Raw genomic sequence first — 19,356 nt, 5'->3', positions numbered from 1 at the left:
GAATCCGGATCCCCAGTCCTCGTCCACGGAAAAATTCCGGGCGTTCTGATTCTCCCCTCCCCCTGTCCCCGGGAAAGGAGACATCTCTCACCCTTGCCTACCCTCCCTCCACCCCGTCCCATCTCCGTGTCTCCCTGTCCTTCCTACGGACAGTGACCCCCCCCCCCCCCCCCCGCCCCCTCATTCCGGACTCTCCCCGGTCATCGGAAACTTCCTTTCTGAGTTCCTCCTTCTCTCGCTCCGGGGTCTAATCCCTGTCAGAAGTGTATAGACCTATCCGATTCCTCCCATCCTTCCCTCTCTCCGGGGTCTAATCCCAGTCGGAAGTGTATAGATTTCTATCCGAATCCCCTCTTCCCTCGCTCCGGGGTCTAATCCCAGTCGGAAGTGTATAGATTTCTATCCGAGTCCCCTCTTCCCTCGCTCCGGGGTCTAATCCCCGTCAGAAGTGTATAGACCTATCCGATTCCTCCCATCCTTCCCTCTCTCCGGGGTCTAATCCCAGTCAGAAGTGTATAGATTTTTATCCGAATCCCCTCTTCCCTCACTCCGGGTCTCATCCCTGTCGGAAGTGTATAGATTTCTATCCGAGTCCCCTCTTCCCTTGATCCGGGGTCTAATCCCTGTCAGAAGTGTATAGACTTGTATCTGACTTCCTGATCCCAGTCTCATCCCTGTCGAAATTGTATAGATTTCTATCTGAATCCCGCCTTCCCTCACTCTGAGACTAATCCCTGTCGGAATTGTAGAGATTTTGATCCAAATCCGCCCCACCCCACATCCCTCGCTGCTGGTTTAATCCTAGTCGGAATTGTATAGCTTTCTATCCGAATCCCCCCTTCCCTCGGTCCGGAGTCTAATCCCTGTGGGAATTGTACAGACCTCTATCCGATTCCCCCTACCTGTTCCTCGCTCCGGGTCTAATCCGGTGGGATTCCCTCTCTGGGAGAGGGACGAAAGGTCTCCGAGACAGAGTTCCGAATGGAGGGAATGGGAGGCAGATTGACTGGGAAGGATGGGGCCAGCAGGGCAGAGGGGCTGAGTGGCCTGGTCCTTAGAGTGTTGGCGTGCATCACGGGGCACGTGGTTACTCGTTTTCCCCCATTCGGCCCACCCACCACAGCCTGGGATTTTGTGTTTGGAGGTGGGCGTAGCCTCTCCGCGTGTAATCTGCGTGTATCCGCGTGTAATCTGCGTTTCTCCCTCCCCTTCCCAATCCCCCTCCCCCTCCCGTTCCCAATCCCCCTCCCCCTCCCGTTCCCAATCCCCCTCCCCCTCCCGTTCCCAATCCCTCTCCCCCTCCCCTTCCCAATCCCCCTCCCCCTCCCCTCCCCTTCCCAATCCCCCTCCCCCTCCCCTTCCCAATCCCCCTCCCCCTCCCCTTCCCAATCCCCCTCCCCCTTCCCTTCCCAATCCCCCTCCCTCTCCCCTTCCCAATCCCCCTCCCCCTCCCCTTCCCAATCCCTCTCCCCCTCCCCTTCCCAATCCCTCTCCCCCTCCCCTTCCCAATCCCCCTCCCCTTCCCAATCCCAATCCCCCTCCCCTTCCCAATTCCCCCTCCCCTTCCCAATTCCCCCTCCCCTTCCCAATTCCCCCTCCCCTTCCCAATTCCCCCTCCCCCTCCCCTTTCCCCCTCCCCTTTCCAATCCCCCTCCCCTTTCCAATCCCCCTCCCCTTCCCAATTCCCCCTCCCCCTTCCAATCCCCCTCCCCTTCCCAATTCCCCCTCCCCCTTCCAATCCCCCTCCCCTTTCCAATTCCCCTCCCCCTCTCCCCTTCCCTGTCTCTCTCCCCTTCCCAATCCCTCTCCCCCTCTCCCTCCCCTTCCCAAACCCCCCTACCTCCCCTTCCCAATCCCACTCCCCCTCCCCTTCCCACTCCCTCTCTCTCCCAATCCTCTCCCCCTCCCCCCTCTCTCTCCCAGCCCCCCTCGGGTAGGGAGTCTGAGGTATCCGGGAACCCGAGGGAGGCTGTGGTGAGGGGAACGAGAGGAAGGCCGAGGGTGGGGGCAGAGGGGAAGGAAGAGTGGGTGTGTGGGTTTGGGGGGGGGGGGGAATGTCCCGGAGATCAGGAGGGAGGGACAGACGGGATCCTGGATTCAGGAGATAACATCACTCTGAACTTCGCGGTGCTCTTTCCTCACTCCCACCCCGTTTCCCTCCCATCAACGTTCCAATTGGCCCTTTCCCTGGAGCCCTACCCCCCCTGCTCCCCTCCCCTGGGGCCCGAACCCCTTCCCTGCGGCCTACTCCCCTGGGGCCTTATCACAGGGCCCTACTCCCCCTCCCCTGGGACATTCCTCCCTTCTAGGCTCCAACCCCCTCCCCTGGGCTCTACTCCCCTCCACTAGGCCCCACCCTCCTCCCCTGGGGCCCTACTCCCCTCCCCTGGGCTCTGCTCCCCTCCACTAGGCCCCACCCTCCTCCCCTGGGGCCCTACTCTCCTCCATTGGGGCCCTATCCCCCTCCATTAGGCCCCACCCCCTCCCCTGGGGTCTACTCCCCTCCACTAGGCCCCACCCCCTTCCCCTGGGGCCCTACTCCCCTTCCACTAGGCCCTACTCCCCTCCTCTGGGGCCTACTCTCCTCCACTAGGCCTTACCCCTCCCCCGCCCCACCCCGGGTCCCTAACCCCCTCCCCTGGGGCCCTACCTCCCCTCCTCTGGGGCCTACTCCCCTCCACTAGGCCCCAGGGCCCTAACCCCCTCCCCTGGGGCCCTACCTCCCTCCCATGGGCCCTGGGCCTAGAGTAGAGTATTTTGCCTGGCAGTGCGCACTGCTGGTAGTTGTAACTGTACTTCATGGAGTGACTAGGTTCTAATTCAACTGTAATTATAACAAATATCCAAATAAATTCTGTACAATGTTTGATCTTTATCGAGTCTTCATCTCTCTCTGTCCCTGTTCCTCTCTTTGTCTCCTGATTCCTGAGAGAGAGAGAGGGGAAATCAGCCAGGGTTCCTGCTCCTGATCCCTGTCCCTGGGTTAGAGAGAGAGAGAGAGGGGGAAATCAGCCAGGGTTCCTGCTCCTGATCCCTGTCCCTGGGTTAGAGAGAGAGAGAGAGGGGGAAATCAGCCAGGGTTCCTGCTCCTGATCCCTGTCCCTGGGTTAGAGAGAGAGAGAGGGGGAGTGTGAGAGTGTCAGAGAGAGAGAGAGATTTGAGTGTGGCATGGTCAGGTAAATGTGGGTCCTTGCTCAGACACAGGGAATGCTCCACATCCTGGTGAGAGAGAGAGAGCGAGCATTGGATTACCATCCACATACCGAAGCCAGGCAGTGACTCCCGGAAAATGCAAGTGACCTTTCTTCGGCAGCCCGGTGACAACGCTCAGGGAGGGGAGGCTGTCATGCTTGGAACACCTCTTCCCCTAAAATAGCCCCTTCGTCACAGCAGGAGATGGTCAACACACACTGGGTCCTGGCCCTGGGATGGCTGTGTGTGTCTGTGTGTGTCTGTGTGTGTCAGTGTATGTGTGTCTGTGTGAGAGAGTGTCAGTGTGTTTGTGTGTGTGTGTGTCTGTGTCTGTGTGAGAGAGTGTGTCAGTGTGTATGTGTGTGTCAGTGTGTGAGAGAGTGAGTCTGTGTGTGTGTGTGAGTGAGTCTGTGTGTGTGTCAGTGTGTGTGAGAGTGAGTCTGTGTGTGTGTCAGTGTGTGTGAGAGTGAGTCTGTGTGTGTGTGTCTGTGTGTGAGTGAGTCTGTGTGTGTGTGTCAGTGTGTGAGAGTGAGAGTCTGTGTGTGTCAGTGTGTGAGACAGTGAGTCTGTGTGTGTGTCAGTGTGTGTGAGAGTGAGTCTGTGTGTGTGTGTCAGTGTGTGTGAGAGTGAGTCTGTGTGTGTGTGTCAGTGTGTGAGAGTGAGAGTCTGTGTGTGTCAGTGTGTGAGACAGTGAGTCTGTGTGTGTGTCAGTGTGTGAGTGAGTCTGTGTGTGTGTGAGAGTGAGTCAGTGTGTGTGAGAGTGAGTCAGTGTGTGTGTGAGAGTGAGTCAGTGTGTGTGTGAGAGTGAGTCAGTGTGTGTGTGAGAGAGAGAGTCTGTGTGTGTGAGAGAGTGAGTCTGTGTGTGTGTGAGAGAGAGAGTCTGTGTGTGTGAGAGAGAGAGTCTGTGTGTGTGTGAGAGTGAGTCTGTGTGTGTGTCAGTGTGTGAGAGTGAGTCTGTGTGTGTGTCAGTGTGTGTGAGAGTGAGTCAGTGTGTGTGAGAGTGAGTCAGTGTGTGTGAGAGAGTGAGTCTGTGTGTGTGTCAGTGTGTGAGAGTGAGTCTGTGTGTGTGTCAGTGTGTGTGAGAGTGAGTCTGTGTGTGTGTCAGTGTGTGAGTGAGTCTGTGTGTGTGTGAGAGAGAGTCAGTGTGTGTGAGAGAGTGAGTCTGTGTGTGTGTGTCTGTGTGAGAGTGTGTGTTAGTGTGTCTGTCTGTGTGTGTGAGAGAGTGTGTGTCTATGTCTGTGTGTGTGTTAGTGTGTGTCAGTGTGTGAGTCTGTGTGTGTGTCAGTGTGTGTGTGAGAGTCTGTGTGTGAAAGAGAGAGTGTTAGTGTATGTCTGTGTCTGTGTGTGCTAGTCAGTGTGTGTCTGTGTCTGTGTGAGTGTGAGAGAGAGAGTGTGTGTGTGTGTGAGAGTGTGTCTGTGTGAATGTGTGTGTATGTCTGTGTTAGAGAGAGAGAGAGAGAGAGAGAGAGTGTGTGTGTTAGTCAGTGAGAGTGTCTGTGTGTGAGTGTGTGTGTGTGTTCAGCGAGAGACACATCCTTATTAACATCCTGCCACCCTCATTCACTGACAACTCACTGACTATAACACCAGCTTATACTCCAACAGGTTTAATTGGAAGCACTCGCTTCCGGAGCGTCGCTCCTTCATCAGGTGGGAGTCTATCACTCGATGGAGGAACGTCGCTCCTTCATCAGGTGGGAGTCTATCACTCACTTCCGGAGCGTCGCTCCTTCAGGTGGGAGTCTATCACTCGATGGAGGAGCGTCGCTCTGAAAGCGAGTGCTTCCAATTAAACCTGTTGGCCTGGAACCTGGTGTGGTGTGAGTTTTAACATTATATAAATCCTGGCAGTGAGAATACAGTGTCTCAGTTGGGCCTCCAGCTCTCGTTACACTCTCTGAAGCTCCGTCCAATCTGAGTAGAAACCGGATCACGGTTATAAATAATTCTCATGTTGACTTGGACGTGCAGGATGGGAGAGCTGGAGATCATTGTGGTTTGTTCCAGTCAGATCTGATCATATTGCATCTCCCCTCCAGGTCACTGCGAAAATACTGCAGGCTCACACACACACACACACACACAGACACACACACACAGACACACACACACACACACACACACGCTAACACACACACACACACACAGACACACACACACACACACACACACACGCTAACACACACACAGACACACACGCAGACACACACACACACAGTAACACACACGCACTCTCTCACACACAGGCACTCACACAAACACACTCTCTCACACACTCACACACGCACTCTCTCTCTCACACACACGCTCACTCACACGCACACTCATACACACACAGATACGCTCACACACACACAGTCTCTCACACACACGCTCACACACACACGCACTCTCCCTCTGTCTCAGACACACTCACACTCGCACACTCCCTCTATCACTCCCTCACACTCTCACTCACACACACACTCACACACACACACACACACACACTCCCTCTGTTACACACACACAGTTACACCCTCTCTCACTCTCACACACAACTCTCTGTCACACTCACAGACACACACTCCCTCACACACGCACACTCTCTCACACTTCCTCTGTCTCTTACACACACACTCCATCTCTAACACACACTCACACACACAGTTACACCCTCTCACACTCACACACAACCCTCCGTCACACACACAGTCTGTCACACTCTCTCTCAGACATACACACTCCCTCTGTCTCTTACACACACACTCCATCTCTAACTCACACTCACACACACACTCTCTGTGTCTCTGACACACTCAAATGCTTGCGCACACACACTCCCTTTCCCTCTCTCTGTCACACACACTCCCTGTTTCTGACACACAGACACGCTCACACAGACACGCTCACACAGACACACACACACACACACTCTCCCTCTGTCTCAGATACACTCACACTCACACACTCCCTCTATCACTCCCTCACACTCTCACACATACACACTCCCTCTGTTACACACACACAGTTACACCCTCTCTCACACAACTCTCTGTCACACTCACAGACACACTCTCCCTCACACACGCACACTCTCTCACACTTCCTCTGTCTCTTACACACACACTCCATCTCTAACACACTCTCTCACACACACACACACTCCCTCTGTAACACACACACACTGTTACACCCTCTCACTCTCACACACAACCCTCCGTCACACACACAGTCTGTCACACTCTCTCTCAGACACACACACTCCCTCTGTCTCTTACACACACACTCCATCTCTAACACACACTCTCTCACACACTCTCTCTGTGTCTCTGACACACTCAAATGCTTGCGCACACACACTCACTTTCCCTCTCTCTCTCACACACTCACACTCACACACTCCCTCTATCACTCCCTCACACTCTCACACACACACACTCCCTCTGTTACACACACACACACACTGTTACACCCTCTCACTCTCACACACAACCCTCCGTCACACACACAGTCTGTCACACTCTCTCTCAGACATACACACTCCCTCTGTCTCTTACACACACACTCCATCTCTAACACACACTCTCTCACACACTCCCTCTGTAACACACACACACTGTTACACCCTCTCACTCTCACACACAACCCTCCGTCACACACACAGTCTGTCACACTCTCTCTCAGACACACACACTCCCTCTGTCTCTTACACACACACTCCATCTCTAACACACACTCACACACACACACACACACACTCACTTTCTCTCTCTCTCTCTCACACACTCGCGCACACACTCCCTCGGTTTCTGACACACTCACACCCACGACATCTCAGAGCATCTCTCCTGGTGTTCAGACTCCAATCGATGGGAGACCCAGTTGGTTGGTTGTGGGTGGGGAGGGGAAGGGCGGGTCGTCTTTGCCCACCCTCGACCCCCCCCGGCGAAGCTACGACGCCCCCTTCCCTACCTCCCCACCCCCACCCAACCCCCCCAAAAAAAACCCCCAGAAACATGAGGCAGCTCCTGCCCGAGAAGCCGAGCTCTGCGCCGGACTGAGGCAGGAAGTGGCGCTTTTCGGCTCCACGTCTCTGCGACAGGAAATGGTTAGGAGGAGGTGTTAGGCCTCAAGGTTGAGAGGAGGGTTGGGGGGTTGGGTGTCGGTGGGGGGAAGGGGGGGGAGGACAGGTTAAGGAACCAATGGAGGTGGAAGCTTTTTAAAACCTCTCTCTCTCTCTCTCTCTCTCTCGGACAAGCCACCCCCAACCCCGGCCGCAGCATTCCTCGGCAAACCCCGAGCCTGAAGCGCTAGGCCCGGCTGTGAGGGCTGACCGAGGTGATTGAGGCCTCCCCTCCAACATGGCCGACTCGGAAGGGGGTCGATGAGAGGGGGGGGGATCGTCGCCGGGAGGTGGGGCGGGGGGTCGCAGGAGGTGGAGGGGGCGGTGGCAGCGTGAGAGCTGAGGAAATGGAGGACAGCGCCTCGGAGGTGGACAGCAGCGACCAGGAGGATGGGTAAGATGGCCACCAGGAGGGGGTGGGGGAGGCGAGGGACCGTGACTTGGGGGCGGGGAGGGGCGAGGTGGGCCAGGTGGGGTGCAGGAAAGCGTGGGGACCCCCCAAATATCGTCCCGCCCCCTCTCACACAGGGGACTATAAGGTAGCCCCTCCCTCCTCAACTCCCCACTCCCCCCCCCGTCAGTGGATGACTGGGTAGAGGTTGGGGGTTGAGATCTGAATGGGTTCAGACGACGATAACACTTCACAAAGCATTGGCTTCGACAGGACGCGTCATAATCTCCGCACATTCAGAGCGTCTTTCACAAGATGATGGTCCATTGTCTAGAGTGGGAGGGAACGGGAAGGGGTTTGGGGTCCATTGGGATGGTATAGAGTGGGAGGGAACGGGAAGGGGTTTGGGGTCCATTGGGATGGTGTAGAGTGGGAGTGAACGGGAAGGAGTTTGGGGTCCATTGGGACAGTGTAGAGCAGGAGTGAATGGGGAAGGGGTTTGGGTCCCTAGGGACGGTGTAGAGCGGGAGTGAACGGGAAGAGGTTTGGGGTCCATTGGGACGGTGTAGAGCGGGAGTGAACGGGGAAGGGGTTTGGGTCCATTGGGACGGTGTAGAGCGGGAGGGAACGGGAAGGGGTTTGGGTCCATTGGGACGGTGTAGAGTGGGAGTGAACGGGGAAGGGGTTTGGATCCATTGGAACGGTGCAGAGCAGGAGGGAACGGGAAGGGGTTTGGGGTCCATTGGGACGGTGTAGAACGGGAGGGAACGGGAAGGGGTTTGGGGTCCATTGGGACGGTGTAGAGCGGGAGTGAACGGGGAACAGGTTTGGGCCCATTGGGACGGTGTAGAGTGGGAGGGAACGGGAAGGGGTTTGGGGTCCATTGGGACGGTGTAGAGCGGGAGTGAACGGGGAACAGGTTTGGGCCCATTGGGACGGTGTAGAGTGGGAGGGAACGGGAAGGGGTTTGGGGTCCATTGGGACGGTGTAGAGCGGGAGGGAACGGGAAGGGGTTTGGGTCCAGTGGGACGGTGTAGAGCGGGAGGGAACGGGAAGGGGTTTGGGTCCATTGGGAAGGTGTAGAGCGGGAGTAATTATTCCTGATCGTTTCTCCCTGTCTGTGGTGACAGATTTGTCCCGAGGGATAGGTCGAACACATGTGGATCTCTGTCGGACTTGGGGGTGAGTCGTTTGGGGTATTTAATCTCGATAAGGGGCTGGTGAGGTGTTAAACCCAGAGTGGGCTGGAATGGGGGACGGATGGGCCGGTGAGTGGGCTGTTCCCCCGAGGGAGATGACAGTGAGTGGGGGATGTGTGGGGCAGAGTTATTGGGATGGTATAGGGCGGGAGTGAACGGGAAGGTGTTTGGGGTCCATTGGGACGGTGTAGAGTGGGAGGGAACGGGGAAGGGGTTTGGGGTCCATTGGTACGGTGTAGAGCGGGAGGGAACGGGAAGGGGTTTGGGGTCCATTGGGACGGTGTAGAGCGGGGGTGAACGGGAAGGGGTTTGGGTCCATTGGGATGGTGTAGAGCGGGAGTGAACGGGAAGGGGTTTGGGTGGGTCCCAGTCTGTGTCGTGTTAACCAGGGGAGGAATGTGGGGACCCGTTGGGGGTTGTGTGCAGGGCTGGAGGATGAGCCCAGACAACGTACTAACAATATCCAACATGCTCCCCCACATCAGAAAAAACGGAAACAGGAACCTCTCGCCCAGGAGAGTCGCAGTGACCAGAATCCCGAGGAGGAGAAGGTAATTCGGCCTGACATGGCCTCTTGATCCGGGAACCGCGAACGGTGGCGCGGTGATCATTTCCTGAGGGAAAGGTTTAGTGAGCACTGGAACCTTTGACGAGTGGTGGGTTCCAGTCACCTGACAGGTTTGGAGGGGGGGTCCATCAGGACGGTGTAGAGCGGGAGTGAACGGGAAGGGGTTTGGGTCCATTGGGATGGTGTAGAGCGGGAGTGAACGGGAAGGGGTTTGGGTCCATTGGGACGGTGTAGAGCGGGAGTGAACGGGAAGGGGTTTGGGGTCCATCGGGACGGTGTAGAGCGGGAGTGAACAGGAAGGGGTTTGGGTCCATTGGGACGATGTAGACTGGGAGTGAACGGGGAAGGGGTTTGGGGTCCATTGGGATGGGGTAGAGCGGGAGGGAACGGGAAGGGGTTTGGGGTCCATTGGGACGGTGTAGAGTGGGAGTGAACGGGGAAGGGGTTTGGGGTCCGTTAGCGCAGTGCGGAATCTGAATCACCAAAAGATTTTGACAGAATCAGACTGTGTTGTGACAGGATGAGGTTGAGAAATGACTTTGTCCCCTTATTTGGCAATATCTCAGCCAGCGACTGTCTCCAGGAAGCCAGCCTAACCTCACTGCGCAACCTTACACAGACTGGGTCAGCCTGCACAGAAGACGATTTGAGGGGGGGAAGACACAGCGTACTCACTCTCAACCCCCTCTTCCTCCCTCACGCGCACACTCAGTCTCCCTCCCTCCCTCACTCTCTCCCTCTCTGTCACACTGACTCACTCGTTCACACACTCTCTCGCACACGCGTTCCTGTTCTCTCGCGCACACACTTGTGTTCTCACTCTCTCTCTCTCGACTCTCTCTCTCTTGCACACTCGCAGTCACTCTCCCTTGTACACGCGCACACACGCGCTCTCTCCGAGAGTCAAAGATTCCCTACTGGATGGCAAAAGACACTTCAGCCCAACGAGTTCACACTGACCCCCCTGATGAGTAACCCACCCAGACCCATTCCCCTCCCCTAGCATCCATTTATCCCGGACTAATTCCACCCTAACCTGCACATCCCTGGGCACTACGGGGACAATTTAGCACGGCCAACCCACCCTAACCTGCACATTCCTGGGCACTACGGGGACAATTTAGCACGGCCAATCCCACCCTAACCTGCACATCCCTGGGCACTACGGGGACAATTTAGCACGGCCAACCCACCCTAACCTGCACATCCCTGGGCACTACGGGGACAATTTAGCACGGCCAATCCCACCCTAACCTGCACAGCTCTGGACTGTGGGGGTGGAGGAAACCCATGCAGACCCGGAGTGGGGAGAACGTGCAAACTCCACACGGACAGTCTCCTGAGGCTGGGATCGAACCTGGGTCCCTGGCGCCCTGAGGCAGCAGCACGAACCACTGAGCTACTGTGTCACCCTGCTCTCTCTCACACATACCGCACACTAGTGCGCTGTTGCTCTCTCTCATGTGCTCTCACTCTCTCTCACACGCGCACGCACACACACACACACACACAGAAATATATTTCCCTGCACAACTGCATTGTGGGGGAAACTGTCTAGTACCGACTGTGACTAAAACTGCCAAGTTCTTGTTTGCTGTTGACAACCTCCCCTTTGGGGCCTGGGCATTCAGTCTTCGGTCCCTAGTTGCCCCCTTGGGGCATCTTTAGACTGATCTGTTGCCGTCCACGTACTGGCGGCCTGCCCACAGCGACAGATAATGGTCAAGGCGCCCGGCAGTTCTAAGGCGGCGCAGACGGGAGTCACTGCATAGAATCGGTTTGAAAGAGCCACGACCACCATGGACTCAGACGTCTGACTTCCACCAAGTCAAACCTCCTGGCGAAATAAGACCAAAGGGTGCACAGGATGAGTACAGGGGGTTGTTGTAGGGGGTAGGGGGTGGGCACTTTGGCACTGGGATACGTGGGACGGGCGACGAGTTACCCCATGGGCGCAGGGGCTGAGGGGGCATGGGCTGGGGGTGGTGGAGGGAGGGGCAGGCACAGGGAGGCGAGGAGGGCACATTCAGTGGGGTCACCCTTCACCCTGGCTTCTCCCCGTCCGGTCTCACCTGGTGCTTTTTGTTCCCTCCCACCACTCCGCCCCCGTCTGGTCAGGAGCCGAAACAGAAACGGGTCAAACCCACCTCCAAGTTGAAAAGGTTCAGCCAATCGTTTCAGGTAAGGGGGGAGGGGGGGAACGGCGGCCAATCAGGGGAAGGGAGAGCGAGGGGCCAAAGGTGGGGGGAAAGGGGGGAGTGAGATTGGGAGCATTGGTGGGGGGAAGGGGCGAGGAGGGGAAGAGGGAAGGGGGAAGGGAGAGTGAGGGGGCAGCGGTGGGGGGGAAGGGGTGAGGAGGGGGAAGGGTGGGGGAGGGGAAGGGTGGAGCGGGGAGTGGAAGGGCGAGGGGGAAGGGTGGGGGAGGGGAATGATGGGGAGGGGTGGGGAAGGGTGAGGGAAGGGCTGGGGGAAGGGAGGGAGAAGGGGAGGGAGTGGGGGCAAGGGGTGGGGGTGGAAGGGAGGGGGAGGGGAGGGGAAGGGTGAGGGAAGGGCTGGGGGGAAGGGGAGGGAGTGGGGGCAAGGGGTGGGGGTGGAATGGAGGGGGAGGGGAGGGTGGTGGGAGAGGGGAGGAGAAAGGGAGAGGGGATGTTAGGGGGAAGGGTGGGGGGAGGTGGAGCGAGGGGAAAGTGTGGGGGAGGGGATGGGGATTGAGGGGGTACAGCCCCCTTCACTACTTCTCTCTGGGATCTTGCTGTGCTGACCCAGGTTGCTTTCTCTCTCTCCCCTCCCCCACCTTCCCTCCTCTCCCCTCCCCCTTCCTTCCCCACCTTCCCCCCCCCCCGCCCCCACCTCACCCCCTCCGCCCCTTTCCCCTCCGCCCCCCCACCTCCCGAAGAGGTTGAGTTTCCGGACGGATGCTCGTGCCTCCCCTTTGACCCCTCGGCTCTGGGGGAAGGGGTCAAGGGGTCCCTCGAAAGCCCGTGGGGTCAAACTGTGGAGCGAGACCTTCGACAGCGTCAGCGAGGAACTGTCCCTCACGGAGGTCCGCCGTCAGGAGGTAGGAAGGGCCGGGTGGGGGGTAGGGGGGGGGTGTAAATACGGTCACCCCTCCCCATCGGGGATAGTGGGGTACAGGGTCACGGTGGGGGGGAATACATTTACGCACCGTCATCACCCCCCCCCCCCCACCATCCCCAGGCAGGGAGGGGGATGGGGGGGGGATTCAGGGGACATTGGGAAACTGTCTCTCTCTCCCTCTCGCACTGTCTCTCCCTCCCCCCTCTCTGTCTCCCCCTCCCTCTCCCTGTCTCTCCCTCCCTGTCTCCCCCTCCCTCTCTCTCTCCCTGTCTCCCCTTCCCTCTCTCTGTCTCTCCCTCCCTCTCTCTGTCTCCCCCTCCCTCCCTCTCTCCCCATCTCTTCCTCCTTCTCCCCATCTCTCCCTCCCCCTGTCTCCCCCTCCCTCTCTCCCCATCTCTTCCTCCTTCTCCCCATCTCTCCCTCCCCCTGTCTCCCCCTCCCTCTCTGTCGAGGAGATTATTGGTGTGGGATCAGGGTTATTAATACCTGGGAGAAGTAGAATGATGCCCTCTCTCTCTCTCTCTCCCCCCCACCTCTCTCTCTCCCCCCCCCCCCCCCCTCTTTCTCCCTCCACCCTCCCTCTCTCCCCTGCAGGCGATCTTTGAGCTGACCCAGGGGGAACAGTCCCTGATTGATGACCTAAACATCACCAAGAAGGTAAGAGGCAGGGCTGGTCACAGACGGGGGTATCAAAGTCCTACCTGTGGGCTGGGAGGGTGGGGGGAAGGCCTGTCCCTCACTCACAGTCATCTCTCTCTCTCTGTCTGTCCCTCAGTCACAGTAATCTCTCTCTCTCTCTGTCACTCAGTCACAGTCATCTCTCTCTCTGTCCCTCACTCGGTCATCTCTCTCTCTCTCTCTCTCCCTCAGTTACAGTCATCTCTCTCTCTCTCTCAGTCACAGTCATCTCTCTCTCTCTCTCAGTCACAGTCATCTCTCTCTCTGTCCCTCACTCGGTCATCTCTCTCTCTCTCTCTCTCTCCCTCAGTTACAGTAATCTCTCTCTCTCTCTCAGTCACAGTCATCTCTCCCTCTGTCCCTCACTCGGTCATCTCTCTCTCTCTCTCTCTCCCTCAGTTACAGTAATCTCTCTCTCTCTCTCAGTCACAGTCATCTCTCTCTGTCTGTCCCTCAGTCAGTCATCTCTCTCTGTCTGTCACTCAGTCACAGTCATCTCTCTCTGTCCCTCACTCAGTCATTTTCTCTGTCTGTCCCTCACTCACAGTCATCTCTCTCTCTCTCTGTCCCTCAGTCAGTCATCTCTCTCTGTCCCTCACTCACAGTCATTTTCTCTCTCTGTCACTCAGTCACAGTAATCCCACTCTCTCTGTCCCTCAGTCACAGTCATCTCTCTCTCTCTGTCCCTCACTCACAGTAATCTCTCCCTCTCTCTCTCTGTCCCTCACTCACAGTAATCTCTCTCTCTCTGTCCCTCAGTTACAGTAATCTCTCTCTCTGTCCCTCACTCACAGTAATCTCTCTCTCTCTGTCCCTCACTCACAGTAATCTCTCCCTCTCTCTCTCTGTCCCTCACTCACAGTAATCTCTCTCTCTCTCTGTCCCTCACCCACAGTAATCTCTCTCTCTGTCCCTCACCCACAGTAATCTCTCTCTCTGTCCCTCACTCACAGTAATCTCTCTCTCTCTGTCCCTCACTCACAGTAATCTCTCTCTCTCTCTGTCCCTCACCCACAGTCATCCCGCTCTCTCTGTCCCTCAGTCACAGTCATCCCGCTCTCTCTGTCCCTCAGTCACAGTCATCTCTCTCTCTCTGTCCCTCAGTCACAGTCATCTCTCTCTCTCTGTCCCTCAGCCACAGTAATCTCTCTCTCTCTGTCCCTCACTCACAGTAATCTCTCTCTCTGTCCCTCACCCACAGTAATCTCTCTCTCTCTGTCCCTCAGTCACAGTAATCTCGCTCTCTCTGTCCCTCAGTCACAGTAATCTCTCTCTCTCTGTCCCTCACCCACAGTAATCCCGCTCTCTCTGTCCCTCAGTCACAGTAATCTCTCTCTCTCTGTCCCTCACTCACAGTCATCTCTCTTTGTCCCTCGGTTACAGTAATCTCTCTCTCTCTCTCTGTCCCTCACTCTCAGTCATCTCTCTCTCTCTCTTTAGGCTTATTTTGAGCCGATGTTGAAGCTGTCCATCATGTCTGAGGATGAACTGAATCAAATCTTTGGGAGTCTGTATTCGCTGATCCCACTGCATGAAGGTACATGGAGAGTCTGCACGTTTGGCACAGGGAGATCCCACTGTAACAGTCAGTCCGTGCAATACACACACACACACATACAGACACACAATCACTCGCGCACACACACACATACAATCACTCTTGCACACTCACTGACACACACACACATGCAGACACACAATCACTCTCGCACACTCACTGACCCAGAGACAAACACACACATGATCACTCTCGCACATTCACTGACACACACACAAGCACGCTCTCACCCACACACAGACACACAATCACTCTTGCACACTCACTGACACACACACACTCTCACCCACACACATACAGACACACAATCACTCTTGCACACTCACTGACACACACACACAAGCACGCTCTCACCCACACACATACAGACACATAATCACTCTCGCACACTCACTGACCCAGAGACAAACACAATCACTCTCGCACACTCACTGACCCAGAGACAAACACAATCACTCTTGCACACACACACACAATCATTCTCGCACACTCACTGACACACACACACACAAGCACGCTCTCACCCACACACATACAGACACACACACTCTCCCACATTCACCGACCCAGACACACACACACACACACTCGGTGACCCAGACACATACACACACACACACACACACACACACTCGGTGACCCAGACACACACACACACTCGGTGACCCAGACCAATACACACAGACCTGGGTAGTTAGAGCAGCAGCTTTGGTGTAAGTCTGTATTTCTCCCCATCGGTTTCTGGTTGTCTCTGGTTAGATCTGTTGAGCCGGCTCCAACAGGTTCGAAAGGCAGATGGCACGGTCTCTGAGGTGGGCGCCATCCTGATTGAATGGGTGAGTGTTCCTTGTGGCTATGGGATGCTGCTGTCCCCTCTCCTCATTCTCACCCTGGCCCCTGGACCCCTCACCCCATCCCTGTCCAGACACCACCTCCCAGAATCTGTTCCCCACCCCGGCACGTCCCTGTCTCACACTCAGTCAGTGTCTGCCTGTCTGTGCCTCACAACCCTCTCTCTGTCTCTCTCTGGCCCCACTCTCTGTCTCTCTCAGTCTCTTGCCCCTCTGTCTCTCTCTCTCGCCCCCTCTCTCTGTCTCTCTCAGTCTCTTGCCCCTCTGTCTCTCTCTCACCCCCACTCTCTGTCTCTCTCAGTCTCTTGCCCCTCTGTCTCTCTCTCGCCCCCTCTCTCTGTCTCTCTCAGTCTCTTGCCCCTCTGTCTCTCTCTCACCCCCTCTCTCTGTCTCTCTCAGTCTCTTGCCCCTCTGTCTCTCTCTCTCTTCTGTCCTTTCTGTCTCTCTCCCCCCTCTCTCTGTCTTTGTGGCACCCTGACTGTATTTATTGCTGTGACTCAACCTCTCTCTCCCACCCTCTCCCTGCCCTTCCCTCACACCCCACTCTCTCACCCACCCTCCATCTCTCTCCCTCTCTCATCCCCTCCATATCCCCTTCCCTTCCTCCCGTCCCTCCCTCCCCTTCTCTCTCTACCTCTGTCCCTCCCCTTCTCTCTCCCTTCCCTTCTCTCTCCCTCCCCTTCTTACTCCACGTCTCTCTCTCCCTCCCCTTCTCTCTCCCTCCGTCCCCCTCTCTCTCCCTCCCTCCCCTTCTCACTCCACGTCTCTCTCTCTCCCTCCCCTTCTCTCTCCCTCCGTCCCCCTCTCTCTCCCTCCCTCCCCTTCTCACTCCACGTCTCTCTCTCTCCCTCCCCTTCTCTCTATATGCCTCTCTCCCTCCCTTTCTCTCCCCGTGTCTCTCCACCTCTATCTCTCTCTTCCTCCCCTCCAACTTCCCCCTTTCCCTTCATACCTCCACCATCTCCTGTCTTTCCTGTGTCTCTCTCCCTCTCCCGTCTCCCCCCCTTTCCTTTCCTCCCTCTCCTGTCTCTCCCTCTCTATCTCGCTCCCTTTCCTTTCCTCCCTCTCCTCCTCCCTCCCCCTGCATTTCTCCCTCCATCTCTCCTCCCTCCACTTTTCCTTTCCTCCATCCCTGTGTCTCCTCATCCCTCCCCCTTTCATCTCTCCCTCCGTCTCCCTGCCCACCCACCCCCCCCCCCCGATCAGTTCCCCTTGCTACAGGCCTACGAACAGTATTGCTGTAATCTCATCGCGGCCAAATCCCTGCTGGATTACAAGAAACAGGAACAGCGAGTCACCGAGTTCCTCACGCTGTGTCAGGAATCCTCCTTCAGTCGTAAACTCGACCTCTGGAACTTCCTGGATCTACCCCGGAGTCGGCTCTTCAAATACCCCCTGCTGCTGCGGGAGATCGCTCGATATACCCCAGCCCAGCACCCAGACTGTAGGCAGCTGGACACTGCGGTTAGTTCGGGGTGCTAGGGTTCAGCCGGGTAACTACGTGTCCCTCAGATTGATGGGACGATGAGATAGGGTTCTGTTGGGTAACAGCAGGTCTGTCTCACTGTCAAATTGATGAGGCGGGTGGGATAGAGTTCTATTGGGTAACAGTGGTCCATCTTTCTGTCCCTCAGATCAATGAGGGGGTGAGATAGGGTTCTGTTGGGTAACAGTGGGTCTGTTCCTCTGAGGGCGGTGAGATCGGGTACTGTTGGCTCACAGCAGGTCTGTCTCTTGATTGATGGGCGCAAGGAGATAAGGTTCTGTTGGGTAACAGCGTGTTGGTCTCCCTGATTTAATGAGGGCAGTGAGAAAGGGTTCTGTAGGGTAACATCAGGTCTGTCTCTCTGTCCGTCAAATTGATGGGTTCTGTTGGGTAACCATGGGTCTGTCTTTCTCTCCCTCAGATCAATTGGTTGGGGTGGTGTTTGGGTACTGTGAGGGAACAGGGGGTCTATCTCTCAGATCGATGAGGGTGTGAGATCATGTTCTGTTGGGTAACAGCATGTTGGTTTCTCTGATTAATAAGGGCAGTGAGATAGGGTTCTGTTGAGTAATGGCAGGTCTGTCTCTCTGTCCGTCAAATTGATGGGGTAGGTGGGATAGAGTTCTATTGGGTAACTGTGGGTCTATCTCTCAGATCGAAGAGATCAGGTTCTGTTGCGTAACAGCAGGTCTGTCTCTTGATTGATGGGCGCAGAGAGATAAGGTTCTGTTGGGTAACAGCGGGTCTGTCTGTCTGTTGGGTAACAGTGGATCTATCTTTCTGTCCCTCAGACCGATGAGGGGGTGAGATTAGGTTCTGTTGGGTAACAGCGGGTCTGTCTCTCTGATCGATGGGGATAGGAAGATAGGGTTCTGTTAGGTAACACACGACTCTCAGATGGTGAGTTAAGGTTCAGTTGGATAACAGTGGGTCAATCCCTCTGATCGCTGGGGGCAGGGAAATAAGTTCTGTTGGGTAACAGTGGGCCTGTCTCTGATCTATTGGGGTGGTGAGATAGGGCTCTGTTGGGTAACGGCAGGTCTGTCTCTCTGATTGATGGGGGATGAGATAGGGTTCTGTTGGGTAACAGCAGGTCTGTCTCTCTGATGGGGGATGAGATAGGGTTCTGTTGGGTAACAGCAGGTCTGTCTCTCTGATTGATGGGGGATGAGATAGGGTTCTGTTGGGTAACAGCAGGTCTGTCTCTGATTGGAGAGGGGATGAGTAGGGTTCTAACAGTGGGTCCGTCTCTCTGATCAATGCGGATGGTGAGATCAGGTTCTGTTGGGTAGCCAGGTCTGTGTGTCTGATTGATGGTTTGGAGGGGTGAGATAGGGTTCTGTCTGGTGACCATGGGTCTGCCTCTCTGGTCGGTGAAGGGGTGAAATAAAGTTCAGTTGAGTAATAGCAGGTCTATCTCTGTCCTTCAGATCACAGTGGAGATGGGCGGGGAAGGTGAAAATAGGGTCCAATTGGGTAACCATGGGTCTGTTTCAGGTCAAGGGGTTATAGGGAGGTGGAGTTGGTGGGGGGCTGAAATAGGGTTCCATTGGGTAGCTATGCGTCTACCTCTCTAATTGAAAGGGCAATGGAGCTAGGGTTCCATTGGGTAACCAGTCTCTCAGATCGAGCAGGGGTTGGGGGGGGGCGGCGGAGTTGGGTAGGGAGGTGAGATGGGGTGACTGTTGGCCTGTCCCTCACAGATTGAGCTCATCCAGGGTTAAATGAGTGTGAGATCGAGTTCCATTGAAGTAACCGCACGTCTGTCTCTCCATCCCTTGCAAACTGAGGGGATAATGGTGGTGAGATAGAGTTCCATTGGGTAACGGCGGGTCTGTTTCTCTGTCCCTCGCAGATCGAGCTGATCCAGGGCATTGTGGCGAGGGTTAATCTGAAGACCGGTGAGGCGGAGTGTCATTATTACCGGGAACGCCTCCTGTACCTCGATCACTCCCAGAACGAGCCACTCATCCATAGCTCCAAGGTGCTGTGTTGTCATGGCGAGCTGAGGAACAACAAAGGGGCGGTACGTGCGGTCTATCAACACCCTCTGATTCTGACCCCTCTCTGTTTCCAGCCCCCTCCACTCTGACACTACCCCCTCTGTTAGTGCTGTCCGCATTGTGTTTTACCCCTTTCTCTCTCACACTGCCCCCCTGTGGTTGCCCCCAGAAGCTGCAGGTGTTCCTGTTTGACCAGGTGCTGGTGATCACTCGGACGGTGAGCAGGAACGATTTGCCCCTCTTCCAG

General features: G+C 56.2%; 1 protein-coding gene across 1 annotated transcript; it reads left to right on the top strand.

The window, feature by feature from the left end:
* Positions 1 to 7,608: 7,608 nt before the first annotated feature.
* LOC132813509 (rho guanine nucleotide exchange factor 3-like) lies at positions 7,609 to 19,350 on the top strand (the record flags this gene model as incomplete). The annotated part of the gene is made up of 11 exons (XM_060823168.1): positions 7,609 to 7,691; positions 8,819 to 8,870; positions 9,373 to 9,438; positions 11,574 to 11,636; positions 12,352 to 12,513; positions 13,128 to 13,190; positions 14,652 to 14,748; positions 15,529 to 15,605; positions 16,827 to 17,084; positions 18,962 to 19,132; positions 19,279 to 19,350. Coding segments are annotated over exons 1-11 (1,128 nt in total), but the record flags the coding sequence as incomplete, so codon positions are not given.
* Between the last annotated feature and the right edge of the window lie 6 nt (positions 19,351 to 19,356).

The sequence above is a fragment of the Hemiscyllium ocellatum genome, unplaced genomic scaffold (genome assembly GCF_020745735.1).
Source record: "Hemiscyllium ocellatum isolate sHemOce1 unplaced genomic scaffold, sHemOce1.pat.X.cur. scaffold_3745_pat_ctg1, whole genome shotgun sequence".
Taxonomy (NCBI): domain Eukaryota; kingdom Metazoa; phylum Chordata; class Chondrichthyes; order Orectolobiformes; family Hemiscylliidae; genus Hemiscyllium; species Hemiscyllium ocellatum.
Note: the sequence above shows the minus strand (reverse complement) of the source record. Positions and strands in the feature narration are given on the sequence as shown.